Source organism: Amyelois transitella, chromosome 20 (assembly GCF_032362555.1).
Source record: "Amyelois transitella isolate CPQ chromosome 20, ilAmyTran1.1, whole genome shotgun sequence".
NCBI classification, from domain to species: Eukaryota; Metazoa; Arthropoda; class Insecta; order Lepidoptera; family Pyralidae; genus Amyelois; species Amyelois transitella.
This window is the reverse complement of record NC_083523.1, coordinates 8,565,438-8,586,412: the sequence shown is the minus strand read 5'-3', so window position 1 is coordinate 8,586,412 and position 20,975 is coordinate 8,565,438. Positions and strand designations below refer to the sequence as shown.

General features: G+C 33.7%; 1 protein-coding gene across 1 annotated transcript; it reads right to left on the bottom strand.

Annotated features, from left to right (window-relative positions):
* Window positions 1–18,232: 18,232 nt before the first annotated feature.
* Window positions 18,233–20,752, bottom strand: LOC106131465 (uncharacterized). Its single transcript, XM_060950156.1, has 4 exons — window positions 20,513–20,752; window positions 19,616–19,732; window positions 18,840–18,944; window positions 18,233–18,445 (listed from the first exon to the last, which is right to left on the bottom strand). Exons 1-4 carry the CDS (start codon window positions 20,750–20,752, stop codon window positions 18,233–18,235), a joined length of 675 nt encoding a protein of 224 aa, XP_060806139.1.
* Window positions 20,753–20,975: the final 223 nt, after the last annotated feature.

Sequence of the window (20,975 nt, the reverse complement as noted above, 5' to 3'; positions counted from 1 at the left end):
GTGCTATTTTAGTAGTGAAATGTCCTATAAAAATATTTTGTAAAAAAAAAGACCAGTTTTGAAAGTGTATAGACATATAAAATAGATTTTATTTGAAGCGAAATAAAGTCCATTTTTCCCGCGAATTGTTCCAAAGAGAGCAGCCTAAAATTTATCATCGATTGATCTCATTTTTAATTTTTGTGTAATGAAAATGTTTATTTTAGAATTGTAACGTATTTATGAGTGGGCGATTTGGATAGGTTCGTGCCAAGTTGTTAAGTGGAGAGTTTTATCAGAGATCGTATATTTTAATATTATGATTACGTAATTGTAAATAATTTAATTAAGAATGATGGGTGGCCAGTTATTTCAGTTTTATGATTGGTATTTATTTATAAATTAAAATTTGAATCTCAATTCTATTATCATGCCTAACAGGAAAGTGGCCTATTAGTATTTTCAAGACTGTTGGCTCTTTTCAAGATGTATGTATGTACTACTACTGTGTGTATGTATTAAAATTTGTCAGCGTTTTCCCCTGGATCATTCTAAAATAACTGACAACAAAAATAAAAATAAAAATTGATTGGTTTTAATTTTACACTTACATACATATTACACTTCGTAACGCTACTTTAATAATAAAATTATAAAACTGAAAAGACTCCACCATGATGAAAGTTTGCTTCCAAATAGGTCTTTAAAGGCTTTGGTATCAAGCAAGGTATGTGACTATAATAGCTGGTACATAGGAATAAAGATTATTCCAATTAATACATTTACAATAGTACTAATACTCCATAGTTTCAAGCTAGTTGGTTACTCATAAATTAAGTTCCGAGGCTTCAAATATTAAATCATGCTTCGGAACGCAGTGGAAGGGTTCTAAAACTTCATAATTTAAATATTACAGTATAAAAGAAATACTATTTCTTTTTTTTTATAATTGGGAGTTCTATTTAGTTAATGCTTTTTATTTCAACCACGATATCTTTCACTACGTTTCGAAGCATTCGCGTCTGGTGATTCCTAATTTGAATTATTTTCAAATCAATAATTTCGCATTTATTTATACTCTTTTTATATAAGAAAAAAGGGTACATGATGTTATTGAACTGATTTTTTTAATGTATATTTTGAATGTATCAAAATATAAATTAAAATGTAACAGTAAATTACATTGGGAACAAATTATTTTGGGATCAACGTGTTTATGAGATTTTTTTAATACCATTTTATTTAATTAATATGTTATAGTGGTTTAATTTAAGGTGTTACAAAATACATAGAAGCATGTGTTCAAATGTGATATTGTATTTATTTAAGAAAATGGTTAAATAAAAAGAAGTTTTCCTAATGATCTCTTGGGAACTCTTAATTGCCTAGAAATTATTTGTTGCTTTGTGTGAACAAAATGTTAAACATGATCGTGGAAATAAATGGAGAATTGTGAATAGTTTAAATTTTGTGAACACAAAATGGTGAATAGAAACGTGCGATGCATTTAAGAGTTTTGTACATAAATTAAAATTGGTATGCTTAATGTAACTTGTAGTGAAAATTTTCTAAATTTCCATAATGAAATTAATGCTTGACATAAACAAAAAAATTACATTTGTATATACGGCTCAATACAGATAACTTTTTTACAGTATTAAAAAATAAAAGGTAAAATTTTTCTGAAAGTAGAACATTTAATTAAATTTAAATTTTCGTTTCTGGATTTGAGTCTTGTATACAAATGTAAAAAGCTTATTGCATATAACAAAATATTATAACGACATTTATAAATAAAGGAACCGTAAGCAATATAATTATAAACTGATAGATATGTAAGTCTCACTACCAAGTCTTTCTTAACTTCGATTGAAAATTCAATAAAAACAATTTATATCTTTATTTTTAGGTACTTTGTGTTTGTAGATTTATTTTGTATAATAAAAAAAATGTGATGTAAATTACATTAAAAAAATGGCCTGTATATTTTAGCTATAAGATTTTTTTAGTTAATATGCCCTAGTTATAATTTTCATATAATCTGTCAGCATTTCACGTGCGTTTTTTATTTTTATTTTATAAATTGTGTAATCTTTTTTATTATTTTTTGAAACTGCCAATTATTACGTCTGTTTAAATATCTTTATTTGAAAATATACTTTTTTATAAATAAAATGTATTTTGTCTGATATAACCTATTTACTACGGAAATAATGATAGAATTGAGATTCGAATAGTATCAGGTTGCTAGCCCATCGCCTAAAAGCAGAAAATATATGTACATATATATATATATAATCGCGTCTATATCCCTCGCGGGATAGACAGAGCCATCAATCTGATTGACAGGTCCCATTTAGCTGTTTAGCTTAATACAATACAATAATATACAGCAAATACACAATCATTTACTAAAAACATAGCAGCAAAAGGCGACTTTATTAGTAAAAGCAATCCCTTCCAGGTTACCTGTAAATCGTGTATAAAACTTCACCCAGAGAAAAGATACAAATAAGATTACCTAATGATAAAATTAAGTTTCAAATAGTGACAGGTTGCTAGCCCATAGCCTAAAAGAAGAATCCCAAGTTGAAACAATGACTCTCTGCCGAGTTTTAATCCAGTAAGTGAGTGAAAGTTCTATCAAACTTTATGAGAAAGCATTCAGACAACTGAATTAAATACATAATGATGATCCTCTGTCTCACCTTAGAACAAATTTTATATTAGGATAAATCAAATACTTATTGAGACCTAAGACCACAATCCTGCATTGGTCAGTTAGTAATTAGTAAGTTAAGAATGAAACTATCCCCGTCTACCTCTGCATCTTTCTTCCTCCTGACTTTAGTCCCGGTTGCATCCTCACTTCTCTGGAGAGGAGCCCGGGGTATGCCTTTGACCATGGATTCTAGATTTAGTGAGTCAGGTTTTCACACGGTGCGACTCCCATCTGACCTCTGACGCATCCTTTACAGGTAAACCTAACCCGTATTGGATCAATGGTAAATGTAATGGACCTCCGCATCTTTATAGTAGAGGAATCTAACTCTTCTTGAATTATGGTTACACATCCAGTTGCCTGAATGTAAAGGATCCCTAATGATATTTTTCTAAACGAAAGAGAATCGGTTAGCAATCAAACTAATGTGCATAACTGTAGCAAGTTTTGTACTACGATGTATCCTGGAAGGGCAAAGCCGAAAGGGTGAGCTAGTAAAACAATAAATCTATTAAAACTTCAAGGCAATTTTATAAAGTGATATTTTAAAAATGGCGCCCAAGTTTCAAACTCATATGGTATCTAAGCACCATCCATCTAACTTAGATGTCTTTTACAACTTAGACCAATATTATACTGGTAAGTTACGCAGTTAACTTAATAGTAACTTGAAGTACTATTGCGGTGGAAGTTGAAGTTTTCAAGTTGAGAAAATGTTGTTTTTTCTTAACAATTTGAGAACGAGAGAAGAGATTTTTATCTATTTGTTTACGGGCTAGTTAGAGCCAAACAATCACATCAAAAAGCCAGGCTTAACTAACGGCCTTGTGATGAAATTGCGATGCAAAGATAGATAGATATCAGGTTGCTAACCTTTGGGCGATGCAAAAGAAAAATTCTTAGTTGATAAACCTTATCCTTTAATTGACTTTTACCAATGCGAGGGAAGAGAAACAGCATACATACACTAGGTTTATCCATTAATAGCAAACCAACTATCAAATTCAATTATCAGATTAGACAATTTATTTTGGACAACTAAACCGATTTTAAAAAAGCGCAGTATGCCTCGCCTCTTAAAAAAAAGAACTAAAAGCAAAATAATAGGAATGACTGCTTGAAAATGCAATTTCTATACTTGCAAAATTTGAAATTGAAAGAACTAATATAAATATTTAATTTTTTTTTTCCTTCAACTATTGCGTTTGCGTATTTCCCTTATTCCATTTTATCTTTTTTTTTATATTCGACACAAAATTTGAATTCCTGGAATTCCCTTTTTCATTCTCCCCTAACAATAAATCGGTTTAAATTAGTCCTTCACTAATTATTGGGACATAAACATATGTTACTACAAACAAACATCCCATTGTAGATTATTACAGTATAAATAACAATGTTATTAGAATTTATAGTATAGTAAATACACTACTATAATAATTCTTTGAAAAGCTGCAGTAAAGTCTGAATACTGTCTTTAACAGAAACATTTATTCTATAAATAAAATTGACATCAGCGCACAAATACACATATCACGTATGTATGCTGTAAGAGTATACATATATTCCTATACATACATACATATGGTCACGTTTATATCCCTTGCGGGGTAGACAGAGCCAACAGAGCCGACAGGTTACTAACCCAACGGTTTAAAAAGAATCCCAAGTTCGTAAGCCTATCCCTTAGTCGCCTTGTTTTCCACCTTACTTAAGGGAGCGTTTCTGTTTTTACAGCGATGCTCAAGACACCACACGTGCATTGCGTAGTACGGTTTCTCTCCGACTTAGATTGCCTGTTTTCCATACTAAATTCTTTTCTCACTCCTTCACTGTGCTGGCTATCCGCCTGTGGAATGCCTTCCTGTTCACATTCGAAAAGCCCAGACTATAGGCAGTGTCAAAAATCAAGTTAAGTCTCACTATCTTTCTACACTTTCCAAATTTATATTATATCATGTATATATGTATTTGTAGGTTGTCATAATTATGTATTTCATTTGTAGGGACATATTTTGTAAGTTATTATTTATGTAGGTATTCAATGTAGTATGTATTTATATTAGGTTTAGGTATATTTATATTCTGCGTTTTATTTTATATGTACTGCGCCAATCGCCTTATTATTTTTAATTTCCTCCCACCCTAAGGTTGACTGGAAGAGATTGCTTCAGCGATAAGTCCGCCTTTGTACCTCATTGACTACCTGTGTTTTTTTTTCTGTTTTTCTTTTTCTTATGGTGCAATAAAGAGTTTATCTATCTATCTTTCAGTCTGAAGTTGACGTTGTTTACGAAAATGCTGCAGTGCAGTTTGTTACCGCTTCTTCTGCACTGAAGTTTTAGAAGCGGCAGTAAACTTAGTTTTAAGTAATTTATTTGACGTCAACCAATGTTGTGAAACCAAAAGATATGACAATCATTAAGTGATATGAAGTTTTCCATATAATTGAATAAATTTCTGAATTTGAAGTCTTTTCAAGATCCTTTCAAGGCTCTGGCTACCCCGCAAGGGATATAGACGTGATATGGATAATAGATTTATATTGAAAGAAATTATCGTGAGAACGAGTATAAACTCAGCAGGTATTCTATTAATCGTTTAAATGATGCGATGAAATTTCAATTTGAAGATTAAACACACATTTCACACAAACGCAAGAGCACAAAAAAAAATGTGTGCGTGCGCATATTCATGGGGTGTTTTTATCTATAAGATAGTCGAGTTTCACACCGAGGGTAAGTAATTAACTGTTCCCATAGATTTGAACGTAAGAACTAAAAAATAAATTAGGGGTTAAACATTAAAATCATGACTCGTTGCTACGGATGACATGAGATGTGAGTCAGTGAGTCAGTGGACTTATAACTCAGAAGCCACATGAATAAAACTAGGTTGGACAAGTCACAAAAACTGACATAAAAACATACATACATAAAACCGTGTGCCGTGTGGTTCCCGGCACCAATTGAAAAAAAATTGGACCACTCTATTTTCCATGGATGTGTAAAAAGCGACTAAAGGATAGGCTTATAAACTTCGAATTTTTTTAAGACGATGGGCTGACAACCTGTCACTATTTGGATTTCAACTCTATCACTAAACAGCTGAACGTGGCCTGTTGGATGTTGGTCTTCTCGATACTGTTGGCTCTGCCTACCCCGCAAGGGATATAAACTTGATATTATGTACGTATGTATGTATTTGGTAAGCAAGGGAGAATTTTTAATACCAATAATAGGATAATTATTGGTTGTCTCTAAAATAAAATAAAGGAACTTGATAATTTGTCTCAATCATTTCATACTTAACTATTTCTATTGATATCCCTTACATTGTTAACTATCAAAAAATGCTAATAAGCCAAGCAATTCGTCAATCTAAAATAAAATCAGAATCAATCAAATACTTTCGATGGTACAGTCCTTTACATAAATGAATGCAAGCACTAACGGGTTAAGTTAAATCAGTAATAATGTAATGTGAAAGAGAATATTAAAAAGATCAAAATATTTGTGTGACAATTGTTTATTAATTTTTGACATTAAACATAAATAGTCTTACTTTAGTACATTTTATTTTCTGCAATAAAATTTTAAATAAATATCGAACGAAAAATGCACATGTTTTATTAAGTAAAAATTATTGTATATTTTTTATATAATATTTTTAAAACTGATACTTATCTGACAAATTTAATTATTATTAAAACAGTGGATAGGTATGGATGAGAATAAAGGAAATAAAAAAAAATATCCTCAACGTTTATCAGGCCGACTGTACCAGAATGCAAAATCGCACAACTGAATAATCGAAATTTTTGCATACGCAATATTTGAACCGTGTACGCACTATTAGTTGCCATATCGAAAAAATAAACAAATAAATTTGAAATTCAGATTTTTGGCAGCCGCGAACTACCCACATTTGCATTTAGACAAGGTAGCGAACATCGATCATGCGATTTCAATAATATATTGTTATTTATGGAGTGATTATTGAGATGAATTATATGGGGTTTGCATGCAGTCATTTGCTTTCTATTGGCTGATTTGTCAATAGATTCGTTGATCGGAAAATCCTACTAATATTATAAATGCAAAAGTTTGTGAGTATGTCAGGATGTCAGTATGGATGTTTGTTACTCTTTCTCGCAAAAACTACTGAACCGATTACGATGAAATTTGGTATGTAGGTAGCTGAAGACCCAGAATAACATATAGGCTACTTTCTATCCCGGAGTTCCCGCGGGATTGATAGGATTTCCATGCGGACAAAGTCGCGGGCGGCCCCTAGTTATATTTAATTTAAACTCAACTTTCGTAAGAATTAAAAAAAAAATATTAAATAATTATATCGACTTGTGAATGCACTAAATAGTCCAATCTGTGTCAAGTAAGCGTACACAAATGTATAAAAAAATAATTTTGTATATCAAAAATATTTTATAAAACTTCATAATAACCGATTTCAATAACCGTACAATAGAAAAAGAAAAACATAGGCGATATAAAGTTCAGTGCGGCATTACAATAACACGAAAAAGTGAGTCGTAAAAAAATGAATCAAATCCCATGGTGTTATTAGCAAATTCCGACGACAATACACCCGACATTATGGCGAAAAACCTCTTTTCATTTCCACCTTGCGACGCCAATAAAAGTTGAAAAAAAAATAGAAAAAAAAAATAAAAAAATTTACGCGTCGTAAAAAAACACAATACCGCTCTCACTCGGCGGTGTCGGGGACTGTATGCAAAATTGGTGCGAAATTGAAAAACAAATTTGTTACATATTGTTTTTTTGGTTCTGGGGACAGTTGCGGTGTAGGGTTATTCTTGATCGTTATTTTTGTTTTTTAATTTTAATTTTCCGTGATGGACACATTAAAATTTTACATATCATAATTGTATCTAATAGTATATACATACATATATTTATATAGTCAAGTCTTTATCCTTTGTGAGATAGACAGAGCTAACAGTCTTAAAGACTGAAAGGTCACGTATCCCTTAGTCGTAAATAACTGTAAAAAATCGCCTAATTTTTTATAGTTAAGAAATATCCTTATAACGTGATTTCTAATATAGAAAATATTTTTTAAAAATTATAATTTGTTGAATACAACGCACAAATCATTAGATTCTATTACACATATTCATAAAAAAATCTTTTAGTAATGGTATTAGAATTTAATTTCAATAATTCAGTCTCAATTCATCATTAAACCTGACAACTAAACGTCGCCTCTCAGTCTTTTCAAGACTGCTGGCTATGTCTACCCCGCACGGATTATAGACATGATCATAAGATTGAATGAATGAATTATATATCGAACTGTCACAAAACTATATGTTCGATTACTAAGATGCCATTACCAAATAAACCATTCCAATATCTATTAGGTATTAAGGTAAATTAAGGCCATTATTCAATCAGGAACTAATCGGATGGTAATATAATAGGCAGATCAGGTACGGATATCAATCAATGGTATGTAATTACGTTCAATACCTATATGTATGTAATGTAATGTAGTCGGCTAATTGAGTGAATTCATTCACTTACATACATATGTACATCCATATGTAGTATGGATAAATAAATCATTGTTATAATTGCCATTAACCATTTAATGGTTAATGATTTATTGAAAGGTTTTTGATGTTAAAACAAATGTCAGAAATTTAAAAAATATTTTGCTTAAAAAAATTATTGTTTTTTTTAAATTATATAGGCGTCTAATCATTTTTAACTCTATTGGAAAAAGTTAATTGTAAAAATATTATAAAAAATACGGTGCAGTTGAGAACCTTCCTATTTTTAAAGTCGGTTAAAAATCTATCTTAAAGTAAGCTCAAATTGATTTTTCATTGATTTAAGTTAGATGTTTTATTATATTCTTTTAACTTGTTATATAACCGTACTACAGAAGTATTAACATATATATTTATTTTTCTCCACGACCAACATACAAAAACAGCAATCAATTGAGAATTCTTCCTTCATTTTTGGAGTGGGTTTAAAACACAAAACGCAGAATAACCCGCGAAGGGGTTGTGTCATAGTGTGACGCGTCGGGTTACATCATTAAACCTATGTTATGTGGTGTTATTTTTGTTCATTTTACGAGTTATGCTGATTTGGCAGCGGGGCTGTCGAAATGAATATACTGCAGCCGTGTAATTGTTTCATATGAGTTTTTGTTTGTATTTTTATATAGATTCTCAGGAATTTCTCTATCCAATTTTTAATTAAAAAGGTGAAAAAATATAATATTACGCCAGCTCATTTTTTTTATTTAATTTTTAATTTGCAATATGAGAGGTATGCTATATCACTTGTCAAGTTTTGAGTGTCATATCTATCAAGGTATGAAATAATTATCTATCTATACTAATATTATAAAGCTGAAAAGTTTGTTTGTTTGTTTGAACGCGCTTATCTCAGAAACTACTGGTTCGAATTAAAAAATATTTTTGTGTTGAATAGACCATTTATCAAAGAAGATAACATCACGCTGCAACTATTAGGAGCGAAGAAATAATGGAGAATGTAAAAAAATCGGGTAAAATTATTTATGCTTGAGGGGCTTCAATGATGCCCAAAATAACTATTCCACGCGGACGAAGTCGCGAGCACAGCTAGTTTAAATTAAAAAGGTACCAAGCCTCTTCATGTCGGCTTCAGCTTAATGAAAGCCTTCCAAATTAACCTGGTCTCCATCGGCCCGAGAACAATCATATGTACCAACATAATAATATAATACGCGTATAGATAGGCTCCCGCTTGGCAGTTGGGTCATGGGTCAGATACAAAAATCAGTACTTCTAGACACGGCCCATTGTAAGGAGGTTTCTTTCTCTTGAACCCTGACCACCGACAGTAAGGGTTCTTACCTCCAGTCATTGAGTGGCCTTCTAAAATATATTAAAATATTTTTTTTTTTTTAATTAAATTTAAATTTCAAAATGTTGTAATAAAGAGCATGCATGAACATTTTTGTTTGTTTTTTTTTTTAAATGGATATGAGGCAAAGTAATATTTATTATTTAGTTTAAAATATTAATTTTGTATGCCCAATGGCGGGGCATAGTGTACATTTTCACAATAAAATGTCAACCTGTGGTAACCTATGTTCATAAAATAAACGATTTGATTTGATTTGAAGAAATAAGTTGAATAAAAGTAATATAATAAAGAATCTACAGACAATTATGATAGTATAGTTACAATAACGTGGAACAAGTCGTCAATAATGACCATCACCACCGTCTAATGCATTCTACCCTCTAACTGGACACATAACCTACCTATTACCAGAAATTCGAGGTACCAGCCGTCATCGCATCGGAATTGCCGGAATCAATCATGACAGACGTTGTCTAATATCACTTAAACACGCAGAATGGACCCCAAATGTGAAGCCTTAATAATATTCGGGAGTGGCCATAGAGTAACTATTTATTTGTTTGTCTGTAATATCTTTATTGCATAGAAATTTACACATTTATGTATTTATTTATGTTATGTCCATATATACAGGAGCATTTAACACAGTAATTGTAGTACAAAGGTGCTACTTATTTGAACAAGTGAAGTTGACGTTGTTGAAGAAAATGCTGCAGTGCAGTTTGTTACCGCTTCTTCTGCACTGACGCTTTGGAAGCGGCAGTAAACTTAGTTTTAAGTAGGTAATTTATTTGACGCCAACCAATGTTGTGAAACCAAAAGAAGACAATTATGCGCATATTACGCGCGACGTCGTTTTCATCGCGCGACAAACTATCGCTGTTCCGCTTTTTATTATGACATGAAACGGGACAGCGATAGTTTATCGCGCGATAAAAAAGTCGCCGCGCGTGCCATGCTGGTAAAAATATGCAATTTTCCTACTTAAACCTTAAACATATCAATTATGTACCAATGACTATTATAGAAGTAATGTACATTAGTTTACATACTATATTATACTAGAGGCCGCCCGCGACTTCGTCTGCATGGAAACCCTATCAGTCCCGCGGGATCTCCTGGAAAAAAGTAGCCTATATGTTATTCTTGTTATTCAGCTACCTACATAACAAATTTCATTATAATCGGTTCAGTAGTTTTTGCGTGAAAGAGTAACAAACATCCATACTGACATCCTGACATACAAAAATTGCATTTATAATATTTAGTTGGATAAACCTGCACATTCAGGCAGCTGTTTGTGTAACCATGGTCAAACCAATACGGGTTAAGTTCCGCTGTAAAAATTGCTGAGGTCAGACGGCAGTCGCTTCGTGCAAAAACCTGTCTCACCCAATCCAGGATCCATGGTCAAAGGCACACCCCGGGCTCCTCTCCAGAGTGGTGAGGATGCAACCGGGACTGAAGCCAGGCGAAAGACAATATAAGAACTTAGCACGAGTATAACAATATACAGCCGTGTTGTTCCCGGCACCGATACAAAAAAGAATAGGACCACTCCATCTCTTTCCCATGGATGTCGTAAAAGGCGACTAAGGTATAGGCTTACAAACTTGAGATTCTTTTTTTAGGCGATGGACTAGCAACCTGTCACTATTTGAATCTCAATTCTATCATTGAGCCAAATAGCTGAACGTGGCTTTTCAAGACTATTGGCTCTGTCTACCTCGCAAGAGATATAGACGTCACCATTTGTAAGTATGTATAACAAATGCGAATCGTCTGCACAAATTTCATACTCTTTGCTTGTAAAATCATCCCTTGATTGCACCGCGTAGGCCGTTGGACATTTAATATCGATGCAAATGTGTCTACTCGCGTACGTATTGTGTAATGTGATGTACAGTGTTGTACCGAAGTTGGGATTATAATTACTGGGTGTCTAGATGTAAGTAGGTACATCAATTGGGAGGAAATTGAAACTCAAACGAAATGATTCATAGATGCCGTGTGGTTCCCGGCACCAATAAAAAAATAGAATCAAATAAATCTATTTGCCATGGACGACGTAAAAAGCGACTAAGGGATAGGCTTATAAACTTGGGATTCTTCTTTTAGGCGATGGGCTAGCAACATGTCACTATTTGAATCTCAATTCTATCATTGAGCCTAACAGCTGAATGTGGCCTATCAGTCTTTTCAAGACTAACGGCTCTGTCTACCCCGCAAGAGATAAAGACGTGACCATATGTATATGTATGTATGTATGTATAGCTAAATACTTATGCCAACACATATTTCACGGACGGGGTGGGCAAACATTTAATTACTGCACTTGCCACAATCCCTGCAAACTTCTTTCGCTTCATCCACATTTCATTCTTCGTATGGTCAACATTGGCGTTCAAACAAACAAACTCTTCAGCTTTATAATATTAGTATAGATTGTTTTGAAAAATTATTCGCACGTAGATCATACACGTATCAGCGTCCCATAAAATTAATCCAATAAAACCTTAAGCGAATTAGACTACACACAAAAAAATAACCCTATTAAAATCATAAACCACAAAATATTAATAATTAATAATTCACTTACCTTTATAAGGTGCGGTTCACACCGCCCGCTGGTTTGCACTGAAGGGCTAATATAAGGGCACGTGTCAAAATATTTAATATCTTTCTACTTAGTCACTGACTGTGGGAAGAGATTAATGGGATTTAGAAAAAACAAAATGCATTTTTTGAGCGAAAAATCACTTACTTAAAAAGAAAGTTAAAACTCCGTTTAAGTAGTCGCAAATTACTTAATTATTAACAAGCCAGTATTCCTCAGTATTTTTTTTTTATTTTGCGCATTATCAACATTTTTTAATTTGATCTCAACTGATTTTGAATCAACTTTTCATAGTCAATATTTGAATCACGACTGAACGTGGCCTATTAAGTAGTCTTACAATAATGTTGGCTCTGTCTTTCCCGCAAGGGATATAGATGTGATGATATTTTTGTATGTATGCAACATTTCTTAGAAAAAAACTTTATAAGAAGTTAATAAAATAAAAATTTCAATTGATTTCAGCCAGCAATAATTATTTTGAAAATAATTTTTAAAAGCTATAGTTTTCAATTAAGCATGTTTTTAATAACCGAAATTTAAACTAAAAATAAATAGTAAAATCTTCCTTCTGAATTCTAGTTCCAAAGACAGTCAGATGATTATTAATTCTCTTTGATTTCTCGCAATAATCAAAGCCACAAAAAATATTTGGTATACCCCTATCTATTACGAATCCTATCGAAACAAACAATGAACAAAAAACTATAATCAAGTCACTAATGACGGCATTTAAGTCGTTATTCCGAACCAACGCTTGCATTTTCTTCTCAGTCACGTGACCAACACGTGGCCACATGGCGGCCATCTTTGAAACGATTTCTAGTATAAATTTACCCCTCAATGAGTACATAGCTGTGCGTGTAACGGTCCAAGTTACGATGGTAAGTTTAACGGTCATTACTTCAAGCATTTGAATTTAGAATTTTTCGACATTATTCATAATACAAATATAATTTTCAAGAATAACTCTTATTGCCTTGTAATAATGGTTATGTTGACTGCAAAAGATATATTTCAAGCAATTTAATATTGTATAAAGAGCTTTAGGTTTTCACCATAGTTTTGTTGATTTATAATGTAGGGGCGTTAGATTTTCTTGTAATTTGTCTTGTATTATGTCCGGGAACGTACGCCTTTATTTGCAGTGTTGATGACACCCGATTTGGTGTTTGTTTAGTTAACTGCAATAACAGTAAATAAAGGGATGAAATTACGGCTTAGACATTTATAACTAGCTGATTTTTCACAGGTTGAATGAACCTACTTAATAACTGTTTAATTACTACCGTTTTTTTTTTCATATTATTTAAGTTATCGTGTATTCAACTTAAACAAAAGTTAGTGGTGGATTCGTGATTTAATTTTTATAATTTTCACCTAAATTCTCAAAGTAGACGAGTAGTTTCAGCCTGGCCTTTCACCTGTATTATCCCATGGTCACCTATCATCACTAGTAACGGAAATTTTAAAATTTCTTCAACATATACATACATACATACATATGGTCACGTCTATATCCCTTGCGGGGTAGACAGAGCCTGTAGGGGTAGCAGTCTTGAAAAGACTGAATGGCCACGTTCAGCTATTTGGCTTAACGAAAGAATTGAGATTCAAATAGTGACGGGTTGCTAGCTCATCGCCTAAAAAAATCCCTAATTTATAAGCCAATCCCTAAGTCGCCTTTTACGACATCCATGGGAAAGAGATGGAGTGGTCCCATTCTTTTTTGTATTGGCGCCGGAAACCACATGGCAGTCTTCAACATACATATATTGATAAATAATATAATTACAATACAAACAGAAGTGTCAGACAAAACAAAACGAGAGCACGTTACCAAAACATCAATTCAACCCTTCGTAATAATTCCCAAAACACAAAAATCATAATCAGCGTAACAGAAACCAGACTTGTTGGAAATAAAACCTATGACATGACTGGGATGAACATTACCAATTTTAGAAGACCTCCTGATACCTTTGCGAGCCACTCGTAAGGGGGTACTTTTGAAATTGGTCGCATAGTATTAATGGTTAGGACCTCAGCTAGACGTGCGAAATTTAATCTTCCACGCAAAAAGTATTGAATAGAAAGGGACAAAAAGAGAGGAGGGTGATAAATGGATCGCCTCAGAGATCATGGACGCCTGGTCGTCGTTATCTTATTATGTGAAATATTCCCAATAGATATAGTTCTTTAGAAATTGTGTTTGATGATGGTTTTTAGTTAAACTAACCTGATTATTATCCCAACTATAAAATGCGAAAGTAAGTTAATTTGTTTGTTGTCTCTCCCCGCGTTGAAGCAAAATTCTTAAAATTTAAAGTATATATGATAATTAATACAATACAATAACTCTTTATTGCATCACAATAAATTACAGCAAATTCACAATAATAATGTATTAAAAACAAAGCAGCAAAAGGCGACCTTATCACAATACATTAAGAGTCATAGGATACTTTTCATTCCGGTAAAAACTAAGTATAATTCACGTGTTTGCGAAAAAACCTGTATTATTTATTATATTACTCTATACGTACGCCAAGTCGAATTTTGTATTTAACGACTCTTTTCTTCTTAAATCTTCTTATGCGCAAATAAAAGTTCTGCGTGATTTTAGTGGTGATGATTCCATATTTTATTTATTCCACTCGATAACAAAATTCTAAACATTTCTATTCTAAATTTGGATAGTTTTGAAGTTGGCGTTGTTGAAGAAAATTCTGCAGTGCAGTTTGTTACCGCTTTTTCAGCGCTGACGCATTGGAAGCGGCTGACGCATTGGAAGCGGCAGTAATATAGTTTTCAGTAATTTATTTGACGTCAACCAATGTTGTGAAACCGAAAGATATGACAATTATCAAGTGTCCCATAAAAATGAATAAAATTTTTGAATTTGAATTCTGAACGTAGAACACGTTTAATTTTCCAAAACGGCTTAACAACAAACAAATCATTTAACAATGCAACTCCAACCATGCTTCTAACACTATAATTTGGTTCGTAGCGGCACGTGACTTACCCTTCTTTCGTAAATGCGGTGTAATGATACCACAGATGATTGATATGAACACGCCTCACGGGTTTGTCTGTGATTTGGGGATAGGACGTGTGAACGGGTGTTTAATTTTTAAAGATGAAAAAAATTAAAAGTGCTATAATATGAAATTTAGCAGACGTATTTCATGAAAACTTTCATACGACGGAAAAACATGTCTCACTCAATCCAGTATGTTAGTAAAAGAGGCCCGGGGTTCCTATCCAGAGAGGTGAAGATGTTACCAAGACTAACGTCAGAAGAATAATAGGAAAAAAAGTCGCCGTGTGGTTCCCAGCCGCCCGCAATTTCGTCCGCATGGAAACCCTGTCAATCCCGCGGGAACTCCAGGATAAAAAGCCTATATGATTTTCTGGGTCTTCAGCTACCTACCCACCAAATTTCATCATAATGGGTTCAGTAGTTTTTGCGTGAAAGAGTAACAAACATACATGCTGACATACTTACAAACTTTCGCATTTATAATGTTAATAGGATTCAAAACCCAACATCAACTAAAATACAACTAAAACAATAGAATCGGAATTGAAAAATGATCAGTTTTTGACACATTCATCATTCCGGATTCTGCTGTGAACTGAGGTTATAAATGAATGTTGTCAATTTGGTGTCGAACTGCTGCTCCTTGGAGTGGAAACATGATAGTAGCTTCATTTGTTTAACATACAAACATACTGTAGGAAGTATAGTTATTAAAGTTATTTATTCCTACAGGAGAAAGAAGGAGAAAAGAGGAGATAATAATCAGTTTAAAATGTCTATATTATGCAACGTATATCTTAAGAACATCTAACAATAAAAATTATTTTTGACATATCTCTAATAAACAACATCATGGCAACCGTTGCTATGGCGAATACCAAGAAGGTTGCCTACACATACAGATAATCAGGTCTATAACCCTTGCGGGGTAGACAGAACCAACAAGTCTTGAAAACACTGATTGGCTACGATCAGTTTGAAAATTATTAAGCAATATGAAGTATCCTATAATAATGAATAAAAATTTTGAATTTAAATTTGATTTTGAACTGTTTGGATTACTAATAGAATTGAAATTCATGTAAAGTGACAGGTGGCAAGCCCGTCTAAAGCCTTAAAGATGAATCCCAAGTTGATAAGCCTCATTTCTTCACTTCATCACCAGATTAGAAAAGATTTACCTTACATACATACATACATATAGACACGCCTATAATCCTTGCGGGGTAGGCAGAGCCAACGCCGCCTTTCAAGACTGTTGGCTCTGTTTGCCCCGCAAGGGATATAGACGTGACTATATATGTATGTATGTATGTATGTATGTATGTAAGGTAAATCTTTTCAAATCTGGTGATGAAATATGAACCTCTCTCAACATTTATTAACACTTACTCATATTTTATGACAGACAACTTGTATAATCCCTCAAAGGACACACTTGTGGTGTCGAATCGTGTCTAATGAGAGCCTAGGGTGCGGAAATTAATTTATTCCAGCAGAGATTAGCTGGCTCGGAATAAATTATATATTTATGAGGCCAGTCATTAGGTGAGTATTATTGTGAATCTGAATGTACTATTGCAATATCCGCATAAGGTGACTGAAGATATAAGCTAATTAAATTGGTGCCGTGTTGTTCCCGGCACCAATACAAAAAAGAATAGGACCACTCCATCTCTTTGCCATGGATGTCGTTAAAGGCGACTAAAGGATAGGCTTACAAACTTGGAATGCTCTTTTAGACGATGGGCTAGCAACCTGTCACTATTTGAATCTCAATTCTATCATTAAGCCAAATAGCTGAACGTGGCCATTCAGTCTTTAAAGACTGTTGGCTCTGTCTACCCCGCAAGAGATATAGACGTGACTATATATATGTATATGCTAATAAAATTGTGAGTCTTCTTGTAGGCGATGGGCTAGTTAGTCACTATTTGAATCTCAATTCCATCAATAAACCATACTAAATGTGGCCTTTCATTTTTTTCAAGAGTGTATGCTTTGTCTACATCGCAAGGGATATAGACGTGATTATTGTATGTGTGTATGTCGTTATACCCGTAATGATTTTCTTTTAGACTTAATCCCGAATAGACGTAAGATAATATCCGTGTTTAAAAAGCCTTTTAACCACTTTTTCTTGCTCACTTACCTAGACATTATTTTTTCAAACACACGATTACCTGATAGTTTTGTCTTGGTCATCGAAGAAGCTCTTAAATTTTTTACATCACTTCAAAACAAAAAAAAATAATAATATCTTCAGTTGGTATGGACATTTTAATCCCCACTTTTATCCCCTTAAGTAGGATTTAACACCCAAGTTCCTTTGAGGGATTAGCGCCTGAATTTTCTGCTTATTACATTACTTATGCAGTATTTGTTGTTAATAACACGACTGTCGATTTTGGATGTAAAGGGAATTGGTAATTACTTTAAGCTATGACTATGACTATATATATATATATATTGATGTGCCGTGCCGTGTGGTTCATGGGGTTTTAGAATAGGACCACTATCTTACACATAATGTCAAATAAAAGAAAAAAGTAAAATATACATGTAGTAGAAGGCGACTTAAGGAAAGGCTAATTACTTAGAATAGGACCACTAAAATATATTACCAATCGATGTCGTAGAAAGCGACTAATAATAAACTTGGATAATAAACTTGGGATCCTTCTTGTAGGCGATAGGCAAGCAAAATCACTATTTGAATCTCAATTCCATCAATAATCCATACAGCTGAACGTGGCCTTTCAGTGACTGTTGGCTCTGTCTACCCTACAAGGTAAGTATATAGACGTGACTATGTATTTCCGATAACAATATCTGATTCTTGACAATTTTCAATCGAAGACAAATCTGAAGCTTTATGAATATCTAAATTATAATAAAATATTTTCGTGAACACCACAAAATTTATTACCAAGACGTGACAACACACACTAACATTCTTAAATATCAAAATGTTCACACGAATCTTCCTCCATGACATTCCAAAGATGTCGACTGCCGAATTCGCAATTCTTCACATCATCAGGAATGTTTTGATCTGGTATAGATTCGTAATCGTCGTCTAGGGATGTGACTGAGAGTATAGCTGAGTTGGTTATGTTGGCTGAGTCGCCTGCGTCACCTCGTTCTAGACTTCGATTGGTACCTAGGGTCTGAAAAAATAATGGTTGTTTTGTTATTTATTGTACTGTTACCGTTATTTCATTTGTACAACAATAAATTGCTGTGTGGTTCTCGGGAATAAGACCACTCCATATCTATGATGTCGTGTAATGAAAGCAGGTTGACTAAGCAGATATACAAGGAGAGTGTGGAGGGAAAGGTCGGAGTGGGAAGACCTAGACGCACGTATCTTGATCAAATTAAGGACGTCCTGGCAAAGGGTCAGGTCAAGAGTACCCGAAACCGTCGAGCTTGCACGAAGAGAGTTATGAATGTAGATGAAGCGAAGGAAGTATGCAGAGATCGTGGCAAGTGGAAAGATGTAGTCTCTGCGTACCCCTCCGGGAAAGAGGCGTCATTTTATGTATGTATGTATTAACTTACATCTATTATAGCCATATGAAGAATGGGTATCTCTACTCTGAGGGGCTTGATCACCTGTGGCTCTTCGTCCAAATAAGAGAAATCTTTTGACATCTGCCATTGAACCTGGGAATGGATGATTTATTGCGATCACATGTTTACAAGTTCTTTGCATTCATTCTTTTTGTATCGGACCTTGGATAGAAGAAATTCCTTCCTGGAGGCAAGTCCATCATTGTGCTTTATGTTTTATGCCATACTATTTTTTTTTGTTCATTTATAGTATCTTTATTGGACAGAAATTTACACAGTTACAAGAAATAGTAGATAGTTATAAAATAAATGAATAATTTGCAATGGCGGATTGTTTTTTTTTTGTAACTCTTTTATGTGCAATAAAGTATTTACAAACATACCGTGCCGTGTAGTTCCCGGCACCAATAAGAAAAAGAATAGGACCATTCCATCTCGTTCCCATGGATGTCGTAAAAGGCGACTAAGGGATAGGCTTATTAACATTGCATTCTTCTTTTAGGCGATGATTTAGCAACCTGTCACTATTTTAATTTCAATTCTATCATTAAGCCAAGCGACTGATCGTGGGCTGTCAGTGTTTTCGAGGCTGTTGTCTCTGTCTACCCCGCAAGGGATATAGACGTGATTATATGTATTAAAAGAAGTATTATTTGATTATATGTATAATAAGGCGTGATTTTATGTATGAATGTTATATGTATGTATGTATGTTATACGTATGTAGGTATGTATGTTATGTGTATGTATGTAGTTTAACTAACCCGTCTCATTCTCCATTTCTCCAGAAACTCGTTGGTCTGTCTCAAGGAGTCTTTGCTTTCGTCCAATAGTTCGTCCAGTTTGTCGCTCGCCCGACTCCGCTTATATTTATTTAGTATCTGAAAAAGATTTTTTTAAATCTAAACAATTATAATAAAAAAAAAACAATTTTATAAACCTATACCTTAGTCGCTATTTACGAACTTCATTGGATGGAAATGGAGTGGTCTTATTCTTATTTCTTTTGGTTTTATTCTATACGTAGGGATACAATACAAATTATCTTTATTGCTCATTAAAAAATACATAGGTATGTTGTAGAAACATACATTATGAATATGTTGAGCAAAGGTAGACTTATCGCTAAGCAATCTCTTCCAGCCAACCTTTGGGTAGTGAAAGGCAAAATCCTGGAACCAGGTGGGCAGCTACCCTAACAGATGCATGGATATATACGTGACTATATTATATACAAGAGACCGCCCGCGACTACTTCCGCGTGGAATTTCCGCGAGAACTCCGGGATCAAAAGCCTATATGTTATATTGGGTCTTCAGCTGCCTACATACCAAATTTCATCGTAATCGGTTCAGTAGTTTTTGCGCCGTGTGGTTCCCGGCACCAATACAAAAAAAGAATAGGACCACACCATCTCTTTCCCATGGATGTCGTAAAAGGCGACTAAGGGATGGCTTATAAAATTGCGATCCTTTTTTTAGGCGATGGGCTAGCAACCTGTCACTATTTGGATCTCAATTCCATCATTAAGCCGAGCAGCTGAACGTGGCCATTCAGTCTTTTCGGGACTGTTGGCTCTGTTTGCCCCTTAGGGGATGTGGACGTGACTATATGTATGTATGTACTTGTCTCATCTCAAATGATTTTTGTAGGATACTTACAACTACGGTCACAGTCAGTACTAAAATCTCAGTGAAAAATACTGAAAAACTTATAGGACTCTCGTTCACTACATTTGAATGTTTCGCTTCCTCAATGATAATCTTCTTTGTAAAACATACGATCCTGCAGAGAGCTTTCTGGACAACATCTATAACTCCATTTCCAATGATAAAATCTAATAAGAATAACCCAAATAGTAGGAGATAGTTGAAGACGGGCTGTGTTATGCTAACTGGCATTTTTAAAACGAGAATCCTTTATATACTAATAGATTTTACATGATTCAACTTTTAATGTTGATTTGTTGTCATCCTGAACTATTGCGTCATTAATACTGACGTTTTCAGATTGACGTATATAAGTATTTATTATAAAATTTAGTATCGTTGGGTTAGTATCTCGTAATACAAGTCTCGAGTTTACTTCGACGCTTACTCAATCTGTTCAAATGAAAAAATAATG

What these genes read in the sequence shown, in the direction of transcription:
- LOC106131465 (XM_060950156.1), bottom strand. Translation starts at nt 20,752, where the DNA reads ATGCCAGTTAGCATAACACAGCCCGTCTTCAACTATCTCCTACTATTT. An exon ending in TACTGACTGTGACCGTAGTT is followed by an intron (nt 19,733 to 20,512) that starts GTAAGTATCCTA and finishes AATCTTTTTCAG; the next exon opens with ATACTAAATAAATATAAGCG. An exon ending in AGAAATGGAGAATGAGACGG is followed by an intron (nt 18,945 to 19,615) that starts GTTAGTTAAACT and finishes ATCCATTCCCAG; the next exon opens with GTTCAATGGCAGATGTCAAA.